The following is a 19,584-nucleotide window of genomic DNA, read 5'->3' as shown; positions in this document are numbered from 1 at the left end:
TTTGAAATACTTTCAAACTCACAAAACAGTTACAAAAATAACACAAACCCCTACAGAGAACTCCAACATACCCCCAAGAGCCCAGATGTACCAATTTTGAGATTTTGCCACATTTGCCCTATCATTCTACCTATCCATTTTCTGAACACGTAAGTGTAGGTTATAGACATCGTGCTCCTTGAGCACTTAATACTGCCATGTATATTTCCTAAGAACAAGGGTATTCACTTATGTAGTCAACTCGAGAACAGTTATCAAGTCCAAGAAATTTAACACTGATATAAAGCTTACAGTTTATATTCCAATTTTTCATATGCTGCAATAATGTCCTTTGAGCCTTTCCCTCTTCCTCGCTAGATCCTGTCTATGAATGGTTTTTACATTTTTAAATGGTTAGGGGAAAATCCAAAGAATATTATTACATGAGATGTGAAAATGATGTGAAACTTCAGTGCCCATGAAGGTTTTTGGCACACTGACGTGCTCACTCACTCAGGTATTGCCCACGGCTGAGCTGAGCTGTGGAGGCAGAGACTAAGTGTGACCCTTCAGAGCCTACGATATTTACTGTCTGGCCTCTTGTAGAACAGGCTGACCCTGTTCTAGAGCAAAAGGGACAAAAGAACAAAAAATGGTCGACATTCCAATCTGCAGAGTTTGTCTTTTGTTTTTTAATTTTTAACCTAAAAGTCTCAGAGGCAATGAGTGTTGTTTCCTTTTTGATACACAGTCTGCATAGAAGCTTAAGAGAAATTCAGAAGAAATAACTTTGAAAGTCATAAAGAGTACAGGAAAAACCTAACTGCTGCTATGCCTTCGAGTTCTTACTTCAATAGAATAAATACATTTTCAGCCTATTTTAAGTCCAGCTGCCCTTTCTGCTGAACATGAAGAAAAATTCAACTTTCTGAACAAAGCACAATTCTATAGTCTTGTATAATCACATTATCCTGGTGAAGAAAATCAGTCAAAGGAAGCGGACTTGGCCCAATGGTTAGGGCGTCCGTCTACCACACGGGAGGTCTGCAGTTCAAACCCCGGGCCTCCTTGACCCGTGTGGAGCTGGCCCACGCGCAGTGCTGATGCGCACAAGGAGTGCCGTGCCACGCAGGGGTGTCCCCCGCATAGGGGAGGCCCACGCGCAAGGAGTGCGCCCCGTAAGGAGAGCTGCCCGGCATGAAAGAAAAGTGCAGCCTGCCCAGGAATGGCGCTGCACACACAAGAGAACTGACACAGCAAGATGACGCAACAAAAAGAAATGCAGATTCCTGGTGCCACTGATAAGGATAGAAGCAGTCACAGAAGAACACACAATGAATGGACACAGAGAGCAGACAACTGGGGTGGGGGAGAAAGGAGAGAAATAAATTAAAATTTTTTTTAAATCTTAAAAAAAATTTGTTAAAAAAAAAAATCAGTCAAGAGACTCTTAGCTTTTTTAGGATGTTTCATAATGCTAAGGAATTCTGTTTCTCTAATTAAACCATCTTCTGAGTTGTATACATTTCTTGAAATCCATCATTGAAATAACTAGAATTGCCTTTTCAAATAGGACATACTATACTTCCTATTGAGGGTTCACTACCAGAGGAACAAACAAGACATTTAGGAAGGTTCCCTTTGGTACTCAATTAAGGTTCTGAGGAAGTAAACCCTAGAAGAGGCTGCACCTCCCAAGAGGACTTGCCCTCCTCATCTGGGACGCAATGTACTACCACACCTGGAAGCACAGAATGACTGCGTGTGGCTCACTCTCTGCATTGACCTGGGCCTGCAGTACACTTCTCGGGAAACAAAGAAGGGAAGCAGGGTATTGTGGTCACCCAACCACTTCTCTCTAGGTGGTCAATGGTCCTGGCTATAGGTGGCATCCAAGGACTCATGTTCTGGTCCAGTAAGCCCCTGGGGCCCATGGCAGGTGGTACCTACGTGATGCTGTTCTGGTGCAGTGTCTCCAAGGCTGTATTGCGGTCCTCGGTTGTGGCCCTCTTGTCCATGTTGCGGAAGCGTTCCATAGCCGACATGTTGCGCTGGATGCTCTGTTTTGGAAGGTCTAGTTTGGAGACGAAGGTCAAGCAGCCACGGTCATCGTAATTAAAGAGCATTGGGCAGCAGTCGTGGCCCTGAAACAAGATATCAGTCAGCCCCTGGAGTGCTCTCCGCCCGCCTACAGACTCCTCAGCACAATGCTCAACACTGCAGGCATCTTTTTCTCTTAAAAGCTAGTTTTGTTTCTTCCAAATGGCTGTTTGACTTTGTGCTAATGTCACAAAAGCATGCATTGTTCCTGTTCTGGAGAATTACAGAGCAGTGTTCTACAAGGAAAAATGAAGAGAAATACTTACAGCAGCTACAACACTATTCTCGGAGATAAATGATACACTCAGGAGTGGCAGGAACTCCGTTTTCAGAGTTGAAACCCTGAACACAAGAGCACTTGTTAAACCAGAGTTGAAACAGACCACGCAGCAACTTTATAGATGTAGTAGATGACAAAGGATCCATTCTCATAGAGCCTTCTGCACTGTAAATGAACACTTACATTTAAAAGGAGCCCCATGACCCATTCTTTTAGTCATCTCAAGTATGAGATGGCCCCTGAAGGAACCTTCAGAAACTGAGGCCTTCCACTTTCTCTTTAGCCTGTTAAGAAATCCTCCTGAGGTCCCTCCTACTCATGACAAACTCGTCTACAGCTGGGTCCCCAACAAGTCGTTTCCTGTCTCTCAGACTCTGCACCCATGCCCCTCAACCCACAGTGGGGTCTCTGCTCCCCTTGCTTAGCTCGAGTCGCCCATCTTTGAAGCTCAGCTCTAACTGGAACACCACCACGAACCTTTCCTGGACCACTTCAGCCTAAGATGGCTTTTCCTCTCTGAGGAAAACCTCCTAGAGGTCTTACTGTCATTCCCTCACGAGTGACTGCCTGACTGAGAGCCTATTCTCTTTCCTCTTCCAAGCACCGTGTCAGGTTCTAGGGCTAGTGAGATGAAAAGGACACCATCTTACTCAGCCAGGAGCTCACACTCAGTGAGCTATGTGTGTGTGTAGACAGACATATCCATGTGTGTGTACAAACAAACGGATGTTTTATATATACACATAAATCAACAGTAAGTGTACAGTAAAAGTTGTGAACTTATAAAACAAAGATGCATAACATCATACAGGGCTCCTATACAGCATGCTACCACCAATACTTTGCATTGTTCTGAAACATTTGTTACAAATTATGAAAGAGCATCATCAAAGTATTACTACTAACTATATGCCATTTGGTGTATTTTTCCAACCCTCTCTATTACTATTTTTTTGTTCATAAACTATAAACTTATCTAAAGTGCAAAATCAATGGTATTTGGTATAATCAGAGTTGTGCATTCAGCAATTTAATCAATATCAGAGCGTTTACATGACTCCAAAAAAAAAACCAAAAACCAAAAAACAAATCTCTCATATCCATATATTAACACTACTGATTACATATCCTATCATGTGCTTTTACCGTTTGTATTCTTTTCCAAATATTTCCAAACAACTTTTTACCAATTTTACTTACCATTCCCTAACCACATTCTATTCTCTGGTGACTTATATTTTAGCTATTAACTCCATGAGTTTACTCATTATATTTTGTTCATAATAGTGAAATCATACAATATTTGTCCTTTTGTGCCTGGCTTGCTCCACTCAACATATTGTCCTCCAGGTTTATCCAAGTTGTCCTATGCCTCACAACTTCATTTCTTCTTACAGCTGAATAATATTCCATTGTGGGTATACACCACAGTTTGTTTATCGACTTGTGAATTGATGGACACCTGGATTGTTTCCATCTTTCAGTAATTGTGAATAAAGCTGCAATGAATGTCTGTATGCTGATGATTTGTCACTGGTCTCTCAGTTCTTCTGGGTATCTACCCACTAGTGGTGCTGCTGGGTCACATGGCATATCTATATCTAACTTCCTTAGGAAATGCCAAACAGACTTGAACAGTGGCTGTACCATACTACATTCTCACCAACAGTGAAAAAGAATTCCTATTTCTCTACATCCTCTCCAACACCTGCAGTTTTGTTTTGTTAACAGTGACCATTCTAGTAGGTGTGAAATGATATCTCATTGTAGCTTTGATTTGCATTTCCCTAATAGCCAATGATGTTGAACATTTTTTTTCATGTGTTTTTTTGCCATTTGTATTTCTTCTTTAGAAAAATGGTCTTTTGTCCATTTTTTAATTGGGTCATTTATCTTTTCATTGTTGAGTAGTAGGATCTCTTTATATATCATGGATATTAGATCCTTGTTAGATGCATGGTTTCCAAAAATTTTCTCCCATTGAGTAGGCTGCCTTTTTACCCTCTTGACAAAGTCCTCTGAGGTGGCAGCAATGTTTAATTTTGAGGAGGTTCCATTTATCGATTTTTTCTTTTGTTGCTTGTGCTTTGGGTATGAGGTTAGAGAGACCCCCTCCTACTAAAAGATCTTGTAGATGTTTCCCTGTTATCTTCGAGTTTTATGGTCCTGACTTTTATGTTTAGATCTTTGATCCATTTTGAGTTGATCTTTGTATAGGGAGTGAGACAGGGGGTCCTCTTTCATTTTTTTGTTGATGAATATCTAGTTCTTTTTTATTTATTTTTAATTTTTATTTATTTCTCTCTCCTTCCCTCCCCCCCACCCCAGTTGTCTGTTTTCTGTGTCCATTTGCTGTGTGTTTTTCTGTGTCTGCTTCTATTCTTGTCAGCGGCACCGGGAATCTGTGTCTCTTTTTGTTGCGTCTTGCTGCGTCAGCTCTCTGTGTGTGTGGATTCATTAAGCCCAGTCCATTTCTCTATATCTAGTTCTAAAAGCATATTTGTTGAAGAGACTGTTCTGTCCCAGAGAAGTGAACTTGGTAAATTTGTCAAAAATCAGTTGAGGGAAGCAGATGTGGCTCAAGTGACTGGGCTCCTGCCTACCACATGGGAGGTCCATGGGGTTTGGTTCCTGGTGTCTCCTAAAGAAGACAGCAAGCTGGTGGGACAGGCAGGTGTGGCAAACTGACACAAGATGATGCAACAAGAGGTACAAGAAGAAAAACATAATGAGAGTCACAACAAAGCAGGGAGCAGAGGTTCCTGGTGGCCCTTGAAGAGGACAAGCATGATGGTGAGCTGGCACAAAGGGCAGGCAAGGCAAGCAGACGCGGCAAAACAATACAACAAGAGACACAAGAGGAAAAACTAACAAGAGATACAACAAAGCAGGGAACAGAGGTGAGCGATTATGTGCCTCCCTCCCACATTGGAGGTCCTGGGTTCAGTTCCTCATGCCTCCTAAAGAAACAAAGAAGATGAACAGACACAGCAAGTGCAAACAACGAGGGGATGGGGAGAGATAGATAAAATGAATCTAAAAAAAAAAAATTAGTTGACCATAGAGGAAAGGGTCTATTTCTGAACTCTAAATTTGATTTCATTGATCAACGTGTGTATCTTTATGCCAATACCATGATCTTCTGACCACTGTACTTTATTTTCAAAATCAGGAAGTGTGAGTGCTCTGATCTCGCTTTTCTTTTTTAGGATGTTTTCAGCTATTCAGGACCCCTTTCCCTTCCATAAATCTGGTAACTGACTTTTCTATTTTTGTACAGTAGGCTGCTGGAATTTGGATTGGTATTATATTCAATCTATAACAGTCTGGGTAGAATTGACATCTGACATCTTCATGATGTTTAGTCTTCCAATGTGTGAACACGGAATTTCCCTCCGTTTGTTTTAGGTCTTCTCTGATTTCTTTTAGCAGTATTTTGTAGTTTTACAAATCCAGATCCTTTAGATTCCTGGTTAAGTTAATTCTAAGATATCTGAGTCTTTTTGTTGCTGTTATGAATGGAATTTTTCCCTTGCTCATTACTAGTGTATATAAACACTCCTGGTTTTTATTTTATTTATTTTTAGGATGTACTAAGGATCGAACCCAGGAGCTCATACATGGGAAGCAGGTGCTCAACCACTGAGCTACATCCGCTCCCCAATAAGAGATGGTTTTTGTTTGTTTGTTTTTAGAAGGTACTGGGGATTGAACCCAGGACCTTATACATAGGAAGCAGGCACTCAACCACTTGAGTTACATTCGCTCCACAACACAGTATTACTGATTTTTGCATGTTGAACTTGTATCCTGCCACTTTGCTGAACCATTTATTAGCTCAAGTAGTTTTGTTATATAAATATTTCAGAATTTTCCAAATATAGGATCATGTCACCTGCAAACAGTGAGAGTTTTACTTTCTCTTTTCCTGTCTGGATACCTTTTATTTCTTTTTCTTGCCTAATTGATCTAGCTAGAACTTCTAGCACAATGTTGAATAACAGTGGTGAGAGTAGACATCCTTGTCTTGTTCCTGATCTTCGAGGGAAAGCGTTCAACTTTTCCCCAGTGAATATGCTGGCTGTAGGATTTTTATACATGCTGTATTAGTCTGCCAAGGGGGTGCTGATGCAAAATACCAAGAATCTGTTGGCTTTTATAAAGGGTATTTATTTGGGGTAGGAGCTTACAAATGTCAGGCCATAAAGCACAAGTTACTTCCCTCACCAAAGTCTACTTCCAAGTGTTAGAGCAAGATGGCTTCCAACATCTGCGAGGGTTCAGGCTTCCTGGGTTCCTCTCTTCCCAGGTCTTGCTTCTCTCTGGGCTCAGGGTTCCTCTCTTCCTAGGGCTTGCTTCTCCTTCCTCTGTGTGCTTGCTTCCCAGGGCTCCAGCTTAAGACTTCAGCATCCAACTCCAACATCAAGACTCTAACATTAAAAACCCTCCAAATCTGTTCTTTGCCATGCCTTTTATTTGTGTCCATTTGCTGTGTGATCTTCTTTATCTATTTCTTTTTGTCTTCTCTTCTTGTCTTTCTCCTCTAGGATTCACTGGAATTTGATCCTGGGGATCTGTGATGTAGAGAGAGGTTCCCTGTCAATTGTGCCACCTCAGTTCCTGGTCTCTGCTGCACTTCACCTTGACTCTCCCCTTTGGCTCTCCTGTTGAGTCATCATCTTGCTGCATAACTCACTTGCGTGGGCACTGGCTCATTATGTGGGCACTGGCTCACCACGCAGTCATGCTTTCTTCTCTTTTTCACCAGGAGGCCCCAGGGATCAAACCTGGGTCCTCCCATATGGTTGGCACAGACCCTATCACTTGAGCCACAGCTGCTTCCCCAGTGTCTTCTTAATGTCTTTTCTTTCTTTAGCTATGTTGTCCTTCAATTCCATGATCTGATTTAGGAGATTTGTATGAACATCACTGATGAGTTGTTTCAAGTCCTGTGTCTCATCTAGAGCTTTGATTTTTCCCTTTGCCTGAGTTATATCTTCATTTTCCTTAGTATGGCTTGTAATTTTCTGCTGAGGTGTAGGCGTGTGACATTCAGTTTCTCCCTCTTGCCTGGGGATTGACTATTAAGTAGCCGTGTGCTACCGCTGTTCTTCGGTGCTTGGATCAACTTTTCTAGATATTTATGACTGCCCCTAATTAACTGCTCAAACCAGGGCTAAGGACCAGTAATGGGGTGTAGACCAGTTTCCCAGGGCCTTGGAGAGGTAGGCAGTATAGGTATCAGACTCAGTCATTTCTTACTATTTTTCCCTTTGTGTGTATTTTCCTGGTCTGCCAGCAGATGGCGCTCTTCAACAGACATCTCAGCTCAGGTCCCAGATGCAAGGGAGGAAGGCATTCACTGTAAACCTGTCTGGGTGGGCAGTGCAGAAGCAATATCCTCAGGGCAGGCCAAACCTTACAAACATTCTTAGAAGCTGTTCTCCTCCCTTGGCCAGTGGCACCCTCCCAAGCAACCAGCCCAAGGCAGTAGGTACCTTGTTTAAATAGGCAAATTATCTTTAGCTCTCCAAGGGCTCTCAGGGCAAAGAATGTCCTGGCTCCCCCCAGCGTGGAAGTGTGCACCCCTCCAATGGAGCACACCAGTTCACAGGCCAAAATCTGATTTTGCCATAGGCTGAGTCCCTCCCTCTCCCTTTTCTTGGGGAAGAGGGCCCTTTCAGGCCCTTCAGTCTGTACCCGCCTGCCAGGGGCCGGGGGGACCCAGCCTGGTTTGCTCTGAAGGTGGGGGAAGGGCCCAGCAGCTGCTACTGCAGCTTTACTCATGGAATTTTCCCAGCCATCTGGGACTCCTTTTCTTTGTTCCTCTCTTCTGGGTAGTGTCTAGCCTTCACTTGGTGTCTTAAGCCCTAGAACAGTTTTCCCGACAGTTTCTACCTGTCCTCTAGCTATTTTTCTGGGACAAAAGTGAGCCCTTTGCCTCTCTAGCCCTCCATTTCCCAAAAGTCAAAATATGGTACATTTTGAGAGCTAACTCTGCATGTCTCTGGAAATCCTTTATAAGGATGGTATTGGACTGAAGGACTTATTCCTCAGCCTCAGCCCTTACTGTGGTCTGCCTTGGCTTTTACTACATGAAATATATATGTTTGAGAAGGAGAAAGGTGGAGGATGTAATCCAACTGGCAAAATTGGAAAAGTCAAATCATAATCAATACAAGGACTTACGATAACCATATTCTAAGAGCTTACTATGTGTTAAAATAAACTGCATTAAAATCAAATAACTATGGCATCAAAACATCATCAAAATATTAAAATACAAAAGACAGATTATTGTACAAAATGTATAGCAAAATCCCATTTGAGTTAAAAATTATAAGATATATGTGCCTATATATGTATCAAAACCTGCAAGACTATATCATTTATAATTGGGAGTACTGTTTAAGAGGAAAATCTTCTCTTTCTCCAACACATACACAAACAAATATTAATTCTGATGTCTGATAAGATCCCTCACGTACTTTCTCTCAGGTTGTACAGGCTCCGCCCAGAAGTGAGTCATTTCAAGTCAAGGTGTTCCAGGCCACTCCAGAGGAACTAGTGTCAAGGCTGTTCAAGCATTACCAGTGAAGTCCCAAATTAATGGAGTCATTGTTTACTGACTAGACAGAGTAAGAACACATCTCCTGTTTGGCTGAAGGTGGTGAGTGACATTTACATGCTTTAGGGAATTCAGACTAAATTAGCTCATGTGAAGGGCCCTTTAACAGTAGCAAACCAGAAGAGTTCTTCAAAGGACTTAGTATCAGTACTTCCATTAAGAAAGGTTTAAAATATCCCAAAGTGGACAATTTAAAGGTGCTTCTGTAACTTTAATGACTGTCTATGGCGTTCTGGTTCAGATTTTTATGCTCACGTCCAATACTTATACCCAGCAAGACGTATTCCACTTGGTGAGATGCCCTCTCCCTCCCCACTCCAAACAAAAGATAAATACTCACTGCACACTTTTTGAGGCATCAGCTACAGACACAGTGCTGTCATGGCTGACCCAGGCCAGGCGGCTCCCACTGGCAGAAAAGCTGACCCCGTGGACCCAACCACCGGTGCCACTGCCACCAAATTCTGACATCAGCTGGCCAAAAGGCATTTTGCTGCCCCATGGTGTACTGGCTGGCTTTTCATCCACTTCTTTAATGTAGGCAGAAAACACTCTACAGTTAAGTGCAGAGAGAGAGAAGAAAAATGCAAATGAAAGTATCTGTATGCAGAAATAGTCCACAGGCAGTGACCACAAGGTATCCCAGAGCACAAAGAGACTGACTCATAAAAAAAGTAATGTGCTGGACAAATTCAGACACACAAACCTCAGGGCACCAAATGGTTCTAAGGCTGCCTGAAGGCCAATATGAACTTGGAAATTCCACATTCAATCAATCAATATTCATGGAGCTCCAACAATGTGCCGGCACTGCTGTAGGTGTGTAGCTCTGGAGGTAATGAAGAAAAAAGCCCTTCCTTCCCTCATGGAGTCAACAATCTGGAGGTTGGGGGTCCTTGCTGTCACACCCCTCCTTTGTCCAAATCAGACCTAGCTAAATGGTTATAGCATTCTTTCCTGTCTACCTCATTGTACTCCAGGAAGCAAGTGCAATCAAATGGTAGGAAAGTGGAAGACATTTGCCACCCTGCAATAAACCAATGGTATTAACCCATTTTAAAAAAGAATGAGAGATCCAAAGAGAAAGGACAGGGATGCACCAGTGAGAAAGAGTGGGCAGGCTCTCCTTGGTGATGTCATGCAGTAGGGCTGGGTTTACCCAACCCTCAGACCCACAGTCCAGTCTCCGTGGCAAGTTCACTCTCTCTGGTGGAGGCCTAAGAGACTCACTGACTCAGAACTTGCCTGTGTGTAGAAGGCAGCTCACAGAGCTTTCCTATAAAACACTGAGGGAGAACTGTCAAGGAGTGCTGCCTGGGGCAAGGAAGTCTTGGCCATGGGACCATATCATGTAAATGAGGGATTTCTCAGGGCCAATTGCACATGCCCAAGACAAGATGCATGCACAGAAAGGACCAGGGAGGCCCTTACACTTTGGCCTGGAGCTATTTTCTCAACTCACTGTATGGATAAGCTCTGAAGGAAGAGTGTAAGGTCTGCACAGGTCAATCTACAAAGACTGGTGTTTCGTCCCTCCTTCCCTTTTTTATTCTTTCGTTAGCTCCTGGCATTCAAGGAAAGCACGTCATAAGACCAGCTAGATACAAGCTTAAGGAGCAGACCCCTCCGGGAAGAGTCAAAATTCCAACGATAACACATTAAAATATTAGAATGGCCAGATTTTAACAAAAGATTACAAAATATTCAAAGGGATAAACAGCCCAGAAAAAAGGAGAAGATTAAAGCATTAGAAACCATCAAAGAGGAAGATCAGACCTGGGACATTCCAGACAAAGATTTTCAAAAAATGGTCTTAAATATGCTTTACAGGCTATAGGAAAACATGGAAAAAGAACTAAAGAGGGAAGCAGCTGTGGCTCAATTTATAGAGTGTCCGCCTACCATATGGAGGGTCCAGGGTTCCATACCCAGGGCCTTCTGACCTGTGTGGTCAACTGGCCCACGTGCAGCGCTGCCGCGCACAAGGAGTGCTGTGCCACGCAGGGGTGTCCCCCGTGTAGGGGAGCCCCCCACACACAGTGTGTGCCCCACAAGGACAGCTGCCCCAAGTGAAAAAAGCGCAGCCTACCCAGGAGTGGCACCACACACACCGAGAGCTGATGCAGCAAGATGATGCAACAAAAAAGTGACACAGGGAAGCGGATTTGGCCCAACAGATAGGGCGTCCGCCTACCACATGGGAGGTCCAAGGTTCAAACCCAGGGCCTCCTGACCTGTGTAATGAGCTGGCCCACGTGCAGGTGCTTATATACACAAGGAGTGCTGTGCACGCAGGCATGTCCCCCGTGTAGGGGAGCCCCACGCCCAAGGAATTGTGCCCCGTAAGGAGAGTCACCCCATGTGAAAAAAGTGTAGCCTGCCCAGGAATGGCAGACTGAAAACAGAAAGAGTACAGTTTGCTGGGGGTGGGGGGCAGAAGCAATAAAGAGCTGGAGCATGATGGCTGTGGGGTTTCTGTTTGGGGTGGAAGTAGCGTTCTGGCGGTGGATGGTGGTGAGGGTACTGCAATGATGTGAGTGTGGTTGATCCCACTGAATGGTACACTTGGGAGGGGTTGGGATTGGAGGATTTGTGTGGTATATGGTTCTACAATTTAATAAAAATAAAAAAGAAACTAAAAAGATGACAAATGCAATACCTGATACTAAATGGGATCTAAGAATGGGAGGGAAGAGGATCAAAAGGATATAATTGGAATTAAGAAAGGATTAAAGTATTAAATGGAAGGTTTATATCAATGTTAGAGTTTTGGGGCTTGATAGCTGCACTTAAGGTGATTATATGGGTGAATGTCCTAGTTCGTAGGAAATGTACATGGAAGTCTTGTGCGTTCTGAGAGCCTGATGTCTGCAATTTGCTTTCAAATGCTCAGAAGATGGATAGATTATAGATAGATAAATGGACGAATGAATATTTAATGGATGGATGGATGAATGATGTGGCAAAGGTGTCAAGCTGTGGAGGTTGGTAGATCTGGGTGATTAGGTTCTGCTGGAGTTCCAGTTCCTTATGTGGGGTTTATAATATTTTGTCTTGTAGATCTGGGATTATTTTTTAAAAAGTAATTACATGGTATGATTTTATTTTATTTTATTTCTCTCCCCTCCCCCCATTGTCTGTTCTCTGTGTCTATTTGCTGTGTGTTCTTCTTTGTTCACTTCTGTTGTTGTCAGTGGCACAGGAATCTGTTTCTTTTTGTTGCGTCATCTTGTTGTGTCAGCTCTCCGTATGTGCGGCACTATTCCTGGGCAGGCTGCACTTTCTTTCACGCTGAGCGGCTCTCCTTAAGGGGCGCACTCCTCGTGCGTGGGGCTCCCCTACACAGGGGGCACCCCTGCGTGGCACAAAACTCCTTGTGAGCATCAGCACTGCACATGGGTCAGCTCCACATGGGTCAAGGAGGCCCGGGGTTTGAACCGCGGACCTCCCATGTGGTAGACAGATGCCCTAGCCACTGGGCCAAGTTTGCTTCCAACATGGTATGATTCTTAAAACTCTTAGCAAAGTGCTTCTAGCCTCATTCAATGGCTAATAAAAAGCTTTAAATGCAAAGGAGCAGCATGATAATAGCTCAGCAGTGCATGGTTCAACTATGTTTTGTTAAGCTTAGTTTCACTCTGGAATTTGGAGATTCTGCTACCTGGGATATTAAATGAGAAGTAATACTGTAGGGAAGCAGACATGGGTCAACTGATAGAGCGTCTGCATACCATATGAAGGATCCAGGATTTGATCCCCAGGACTTCCGTGGTATGCTGGCCCACGCTCAGTGCTGATGCGCTCAAGGAGTGCTGTGCCAAGCAGGGGCGCGCCCCACAAGGAGAGCCACCCTGTGTGAAAAAAGCACAGCCTGCCCAGAAGTGGCACTGCACACACGGAGAGCTGACACAGCAAGATGACACAACAAAAAAGAGATGCAGTTTTCCAGTGCCGCCTCATAATGCAAGTGGACACAGAAGAACACACAGCAAATGGACACAGAGAGCAGACAATGGATGGGAGGGGGGAAGGGAAGAGAAATAAATAAAATCTTTAAAACAGGAAAAAAAAAGAACACTGTAGATGAGAATGTATACACTAATCCTCCAGTCTAAACTATCAATAGTCTAAGGAAAACGCTTCTGTTCCAGCACTTAGAAATCCTTCTACTGCATTTCCCAGTCCACTTCTTCCCACTGTAGTTATTTATACACTTGCATTACTTCCTTTTCTAGATCACAAGCTCATTTTATTTTTTAGTCCTTCATAGTGCCTTGCAAAGAAAAAGAACCTTTTCAATATTTGTTGAAAGAAGAACAATGAGTAGCTCAAGTGTGTCTACCAATTCTCATTTGTACCCACCTGCATTTGAAGTCACAGGATCCTGCTGCCAGCAAAACATTGTTGGGATGCCAATCCAAGCTGAGGACCGTGGAACGAATAGGCTTTTTAATGTGCTTGCTTACCCACCTACAAGAGAAAAAAAGCAATTTTAGTTTACCCACACATCAAGTGGCAGTCCCCCAATGACCTACAGATGGGTGTCAGATGAAAACACTTAAGCATGGCTCTTCTGCTGGTCACCAGGTCTCCTGCCAAGGAGAAGATGCATTTCTGAAGGACAGAGAAGAAGAGCCATAAACAGGCCCTTCTGTGCCTTGTCTTTTAGGCTTTGACCATCTCACCAGATCAACTGGTTCTGAACTTTTCCAGCTCCCAGGGGATACTCATTAATAAGCAGACTTAGGAATGAACTCTGGCCCTGCCCCATGGAGTTGAAGATTTACATGCGACTTTAACCTTTGAGATAAAATCAGAGTTTGGAAATTACCTGAATTTTCATTCTAACTATTCAGTGATTTGTTATTTCTTTTTGGGTTATTTGGTTTGTAAGACTCCTTAATCTCCTTTACAAGTCTCATGAAGTTGTAAATTCTTCTCTTTCCCCTCAGAGAAATCACAACCAATAGATTAGCAGAAACTCTTGTGGAAAATCAGCCTCTAATTCTCTACTTCCACTCAAAAAGATTATTTATGTCTAAGATCAGTCATTATTTTGACTTATCTGCTGTTGAAAATCCAATCATTTTGGGTGTTCAAGAGTTGAGACTTATTATCGAGCCAAATACCTTTCCCTGAATGCTAAATTACTTTTCTGTATAATCTTTTTCTTAGAAACCTTTCTGAAAAGTTCATTCTGAAAAACAATATTCTGAATTGTTTTATAAAAGTTATTTTAAATTAAGGAAAGAGTGACAAGCAAAGTAATATACAGTTCAAGATGATTAAATTATAGATTCCTAAAAGCTTGCTTTAAAGTACTCACATCAGACCAATGAACTACTGCTCTATAGTTTAGAAACTTCCTGGAACATACAGCATGTCCAAATTACAATCCAGTGAAACCCAATCTACCAATATTTGAGACTTTTTTTTTTCCCCAATGAATAAAAATGCAAACAACCACAGGGGTTGAAGTTTATCTAGGAAAAGTTTCTCATATAACTGAGTAAGACTACAGGGATTACCAGCCAACATAAAGTTTAGCCCTATAGGAATAAATAAGTAAATAAGATTTATTTATTTATCCCCCCCGTTGTCTGCTCTCTGTGTCCATTTGCCAGATGTTCATCTGTGTCTGCTTGTATTCTCATTAGGCAGCTCTGGGAACCATCCTGACACCTTCCGGAGTGGGAGAGAAGCAATCATTCTCTTGTGCCACCTCAGCTCCCTGTTCTGCTACATCTCTTACTGGCTCTCCTTGCGTCATCTTGCTGCGCCACGGGTGGCATTCCCGCATGGGGTGGCACTCCATGTGGGCCAGCTTCTGCACTGGCCAGCTTGCCTTCACCAGGAGGCCCTTGGTATCAACCCCTGGACCTCCTATATGGTAGATGGTAGCCCAACTGACTTAGCCACATCTGTTTCCCTAAGAATATCCTATTCATGAAGTTTTTTTTCTATTTGTTATAGTGAGCTTTCCAAACGATTTCTAGCAGACAGCATGTTATTAGCCTTCTTTTGTACATACTTGAAAGAAAAATATGTCTTGAATTCATAATTCAATCTTGTTGCAAATTCACAGACTTTCTTTCCAAATAATAAAAATTTCTAGGGATGCAGATGTGGCTCAACTGATAGAGCATCTGCCTGCCATATGGAGGGTCCACAGTTCAATACCCAGGGTCTCCTGCCTGTGTGGTAAGCTCACCCACGCGCAGTGCTGCTATGCTCAAGTGCTGTACCACACAGGAGTGCACCATGTGCAAAGAGTGCACCCTGGAAGGACAGCTGCCTTGCATGAAAACAGCGCAGTCTGCTCAAGAGTGGCACCGTACACACAGAGAGCTGATGCATCAAGATGACACAACAAAAAAGAGATGCAGTTTCCCAGTGCTGCCTGACAATGCAAGCAGATGCAGAAGAACACACAGTGAATGGACAGAGAAAGCAGGCAATGGGGGGAAGGGGAGAGAAACAAATAAAAAAATTAAAAAATTAAAAAAACTTTAAAAAAATTTCTAAGATTTTACTAAATTACAAAAGGTAACATAATCTCCTCCGATAAGTTTAATGCAAAGAGTAAAATGTACTCTGCTATTTTTGTGTGTATGGAAATATGAATACTCTCAATTCTGTACTAAATGACAACTTCCTGCTAAAGGATATTTGCTATCTGCTCTGCATGAATGGCAGGAAGAACAAAGTTGTTTTCTCATGGCAGTAAATAGGAAGGAATGGTTAAAATAAGTTATTGGGATATAAATCTCTATTTTTGACTGATTCAGCGGTAAGTGATTTATAAAAAAGTATAGCAGCCTGATTATTCTTCCAAGATTCTGAAGAATTTTTATTTCATTGGTTGTTTAAATATGCAAAATAGCTTACCAAGACACAAATTTAGTTAGCACATACATTTTAAAGAAAGAACACTGCTATCTGTAAAAATCCTAGATATTTTAAATGGGTAGATTTAGTGAGAAAAAGTTATTTCTCAGGTTCTTCCAAGTTTAACCATTGTAAAACAATAATTTAGTCAGTATAGAGTGAGAGCAGTAGTGCCATCTTATAAAACAAATAAAAGGTCAAATCATGGAAACAATAGCTCTATATTAAAATGAGAAAGATGTAAGACTTGACTCAATGGGCACATTAGAAGGAAAAATGTTCAACCAGAGAAGAATTTCAGAGGGAAAAAAAAAATCTCCAAATTAGGAAAAACTGAAGTAGGCAAAGCCTTCATTCACCCAGCACCTCATCAAGAACGCAGCAGTCCAAACGTAATTCCACAGAAATAAAAAATGTTCAGGGAAACGGACTTTGGCCCAGTGGTTAGGGCATCCGTCTACCATATGGGAGGTCTGCGGTTCAAACCCCGGGCCTTCTTGACCCGTGTGGAGCTGGCCATGCGCAGTGCTGATGTGCGCAAGGAGTGTCGTGCCACGCAAGGGTGTCCCCCGCGTGGGGGAGCCCCACGCACAAGGAGTGCGCCGTGAGGAAAGCCGCCCAGCGTGAAAAGAAAGAGCAGCCTGCCCAGGAATGGCGCCACCCACACTTCCCGTGCTGCTGACGACAACAGAAGCGGATAAAGAAACAAGACGCAGCAAATAGACACCAAGAACAGACAACCAGGGGAGGGGGGGAAATTAAATAAATAAATAAATCTTAAAAAAAAAAAAAAGTTCAGATGTGGCTTACCAGTCATTTTCAGACTCGAAGTAACAAACAGAAATGAGCCGTGCTCCACTTCCCACAGCAAATTTGTTCTCTAGAGGGGACCACTTCACAAAAGTGGCTGCACGATTAATTCTCAGGATCACCAGGGTCGGCTTCCAGATACCATCTTTCTGACTCCAGACATAAGCATTGCGATCTGCCCCGCAAGTGACAATGCGGTCACTCTTGGGAGCCCAGTCAATACCTGCAAGTAAGATGTGGTATTATCTGCTTTGTCCCAGTCAAAACTGTCTGTGGCACAGGCAGGTGGGCACTGGCACTGAGGGACCAGATGGAGGGCAGTTACCTTTCTACCCAGCACATCCTCCTCCCCACCTATGTCTATGGTACTGATCGACACCTCACACAAAAGCATGGGTGCTTCTTTGTAGAGCTCCTGGGACTCAGGATTTTCTACAAAGGTAGGTAGAACAGAATGGTTTTATAACTGCAAAGGTTATAAAATTAAGCAGGGATGTTCCTTCCATTCATTCACAGGTCTTTAAAGATATGATTTGAAAATTTATTAGTTTTTTTCTTTTCTCTTTATAAAAGACTAAGTACAAAAGCAATAACCATTCATGGCTATAAGACATCACAAAGGGACATGCAGTAAAGTCAATGAAGCCCTGCCCTTTCCTTTATGTCCACATAGATCACCCCCCCCTTCCCAAATGATATTAAAATCATGGCAAATAGTTCCCCCTGCTTTTTCTAAATTAGTAGGGGTTATACATTTCAGAATACTGGTCTTCTAATTTCCTAAATCATACTCTATATTGTTGAACATTTTGTTAGTTTCCAGGCATTTAATGATAACATAATATTGGAATGAATAGTCATATACCTTTCTGCTCTGTTAAAAAAAAATTATTTCCCTATGACAAATTCTCAGAAATGGGATGCAAAATGTTATTCTTATCAATGTCTTATTTTACTAACTTGATTACAAAACACTTGACAAGGGGAAGCAAGTCTTTGAAACCACCCTGGTAGAAGGACCCAGGGGTGGTCCTATGATCCAGCCTCCAGATGTTTACACCTTTGTGTGATTGTGCCTAATTTTTTTTTTTTATTATTTCTCTCCGCCCTCCCCCAGTTGTCTGCTCTCTGTGTCCATTCGCTGTGTGTTCTTCTGTGACCGCTTCTATCCTTATCAGCGGCACCCGGAATCCATGTCTCTTTTCGTTGCATCATCTTGTTGTGTCAGCTCTCTGTGTGTGCAATGTCGCCATTCCTGGGCAGGCTGCGCTTTCTTTCACGCTGGGCGGCTCTCCTTATGGGGCGCACTCCTTGCGCGTGGGGCTCCCCTACATGGGGGACACCCCTTGTGTGTGGGGCTCCCCTATGTGGGGGACACCCCTGCGTGGCACAGCACTCCTTGCGCGCATCAGTACTGCTGATTGCGTCTTATTGCATGTGGGCAGGGCCTATGACTCACTACTATCCACTGGAATGCTGGAAAAGTGATAGGATATAAGTGGCTCCAACTAAATGATTACCTAAGAGTATAGTGCCTGTCTTGTTATATATACTTCCTCTCTCAATTGGTTGTTGGTTTTGATAAACAATCTGCCATAAATCTTATGGCCACAAGGAAATAAATTCTGCCAACAACCTGAGGGTGTATGGAAGCAGATCCTTCCTTAATGGAGCCTAAGATGAGATCCCATCCCTGGCTGATACCTTGAAAACAGCTTATGAGATCCTAATCAGGGTACCCAGTGAAGCTGTGCCCAGTCTCTGGGCCAAGGAAATAAACCAAGACAAATAAATGTCTTGGTCTAAGATGCTAAGTTTGTGGTATTTGTTACACAGCAACAGAAAGCCAATACACCTTCCTACATCTAGAACATTGCCTTGGAATAAGAAAGAGCTCAGTGATTTTTTAAAAATGATTTTGACATTATCAAATTTCAGCCCATATCACATATAACCACTGCTCTAATTAAGCACATTTAATAAGAATTCCTGAGCACTGCATAAGGTGTTAAAAAAAAAAAAGAATTAAATCAATAGGCCCTTACTCTCTAAGAAAAATATAAGGAACTGCCTTCTGCTTGGTGTTCTGGTTCTTAGTCTATTTCTGTATCTACACCTTTCGTTAGAAAATGGAAGCTGTAAAACCATAGTCATAGTTTCAACTATTGTAGATCACATTAACTTTTAACTCTTTCTAAACATTTACTTGTTAAAAAGAGAGATGGGAAGAGCAAATATTCAGTAAAAAGCAAATTGTCATCTCTTACTAATTTAGCTTTGCATTTTTAATCTGTTCTCTTGTCATTAGAGAGCTATGAAGAAAAAGGAGAGGAATCAAACATTTATCGCATCTTTTCTGTATTAACTGTCTCTCAGGGTAACCTGATAGCAGATAAAGGTATGCATCTCTTTTATAAAAAGTATTCCAGCTAAGAGGGAAGAAATAATTCAGATTTAGAATATCACCATTTTGCAACTCCTACTGAATTAATGGACCAAGGCAATGATTATCAACAGTTGATAACATCACACACAAAAAAGACAACTAAACATTACATGCTTCCTTGATGAAAGAACCTATTGCCTCCTAAATCCAATGGACAATTTACAGGAAATACAGAGGATTTATACTCAGTAAAATACCGGCTCTGGGAAACACTACAGGACAAACAATCCAATTTCTTAATTTTAGTAACAAATAAATTAGAGGAAAAAAAAGAAATTCTGTAAGTCAAAAATGACTTAAGAGACACATCAACTAATCACAATGTATAGACCTTCTTTGGATCCCAATGAAAACAAACTGTTGAATTATTAAAGAGAACAGCCCTTATCTTTTAGGAAAAAAAACTGAAATAGTAAATGATATGATGCCTGGAATGTGCTTCAAAATGGTACA

At 42.3% G+C, this 19,584-nt stretch overlaps 1 protein-coding gene across 1 annotated transcript in view; it reads right to left on the bottom strand.

Moving 5' to 3' along the window:
- Positions 1-19,584, bottom strand: part of ARPC1A (actin related protein 2/3 complex subunit 1A) — a 34,299-nt gene that overhangs the window by 2,916 nt on the left and 11,799 nt on the right. Inside the window, exons 4-8 of the mRNA XM_004462659.4 lie at positions 16,686-16,908; positions 13,350-13,457; positions 9,328-9,540; positions 2,346-2,421; positions 1,930-2,123 (exon numbers count right to left, since the gene is read on the bottom strand). Of these exons, the coding sequence (XP_004462716.1) occupies positions 1,930-2,123; positions 2,346-2,421; positions 9,328-9,540; positions 13,350-13,457; positions 16,686-16,908 (814 nt within the window). The remainder of the gene's footprint in view (positions 1-1,929; positions 2,124-2,345; positions 2,422-9,327; positions 9,541-13,349; positions 13,458-16,685; positions 16,909-19,584) is intronic.

Source organism: Dasypus novemcinctus, chromosome 23 (genome assembly GCF_030445035.2).
Source record: "Dasypus novemcinctus isolate mDasNov1 chromosome 23, mDasNov1.1.hap2, whole genome shotgun sequence".
Taxonomy (NCBI): domain Eukaryota; kingdom Metazoa; phylum Chordata; class Mammalia; order Cingulata; family Dasypodidae; genus Dasypus; species Dasypus novemcinctus.
Note: the sequence above shows the minus strand (reverse complement) of the source record. Positions and strands in the feature narration are given on the sequence as shown.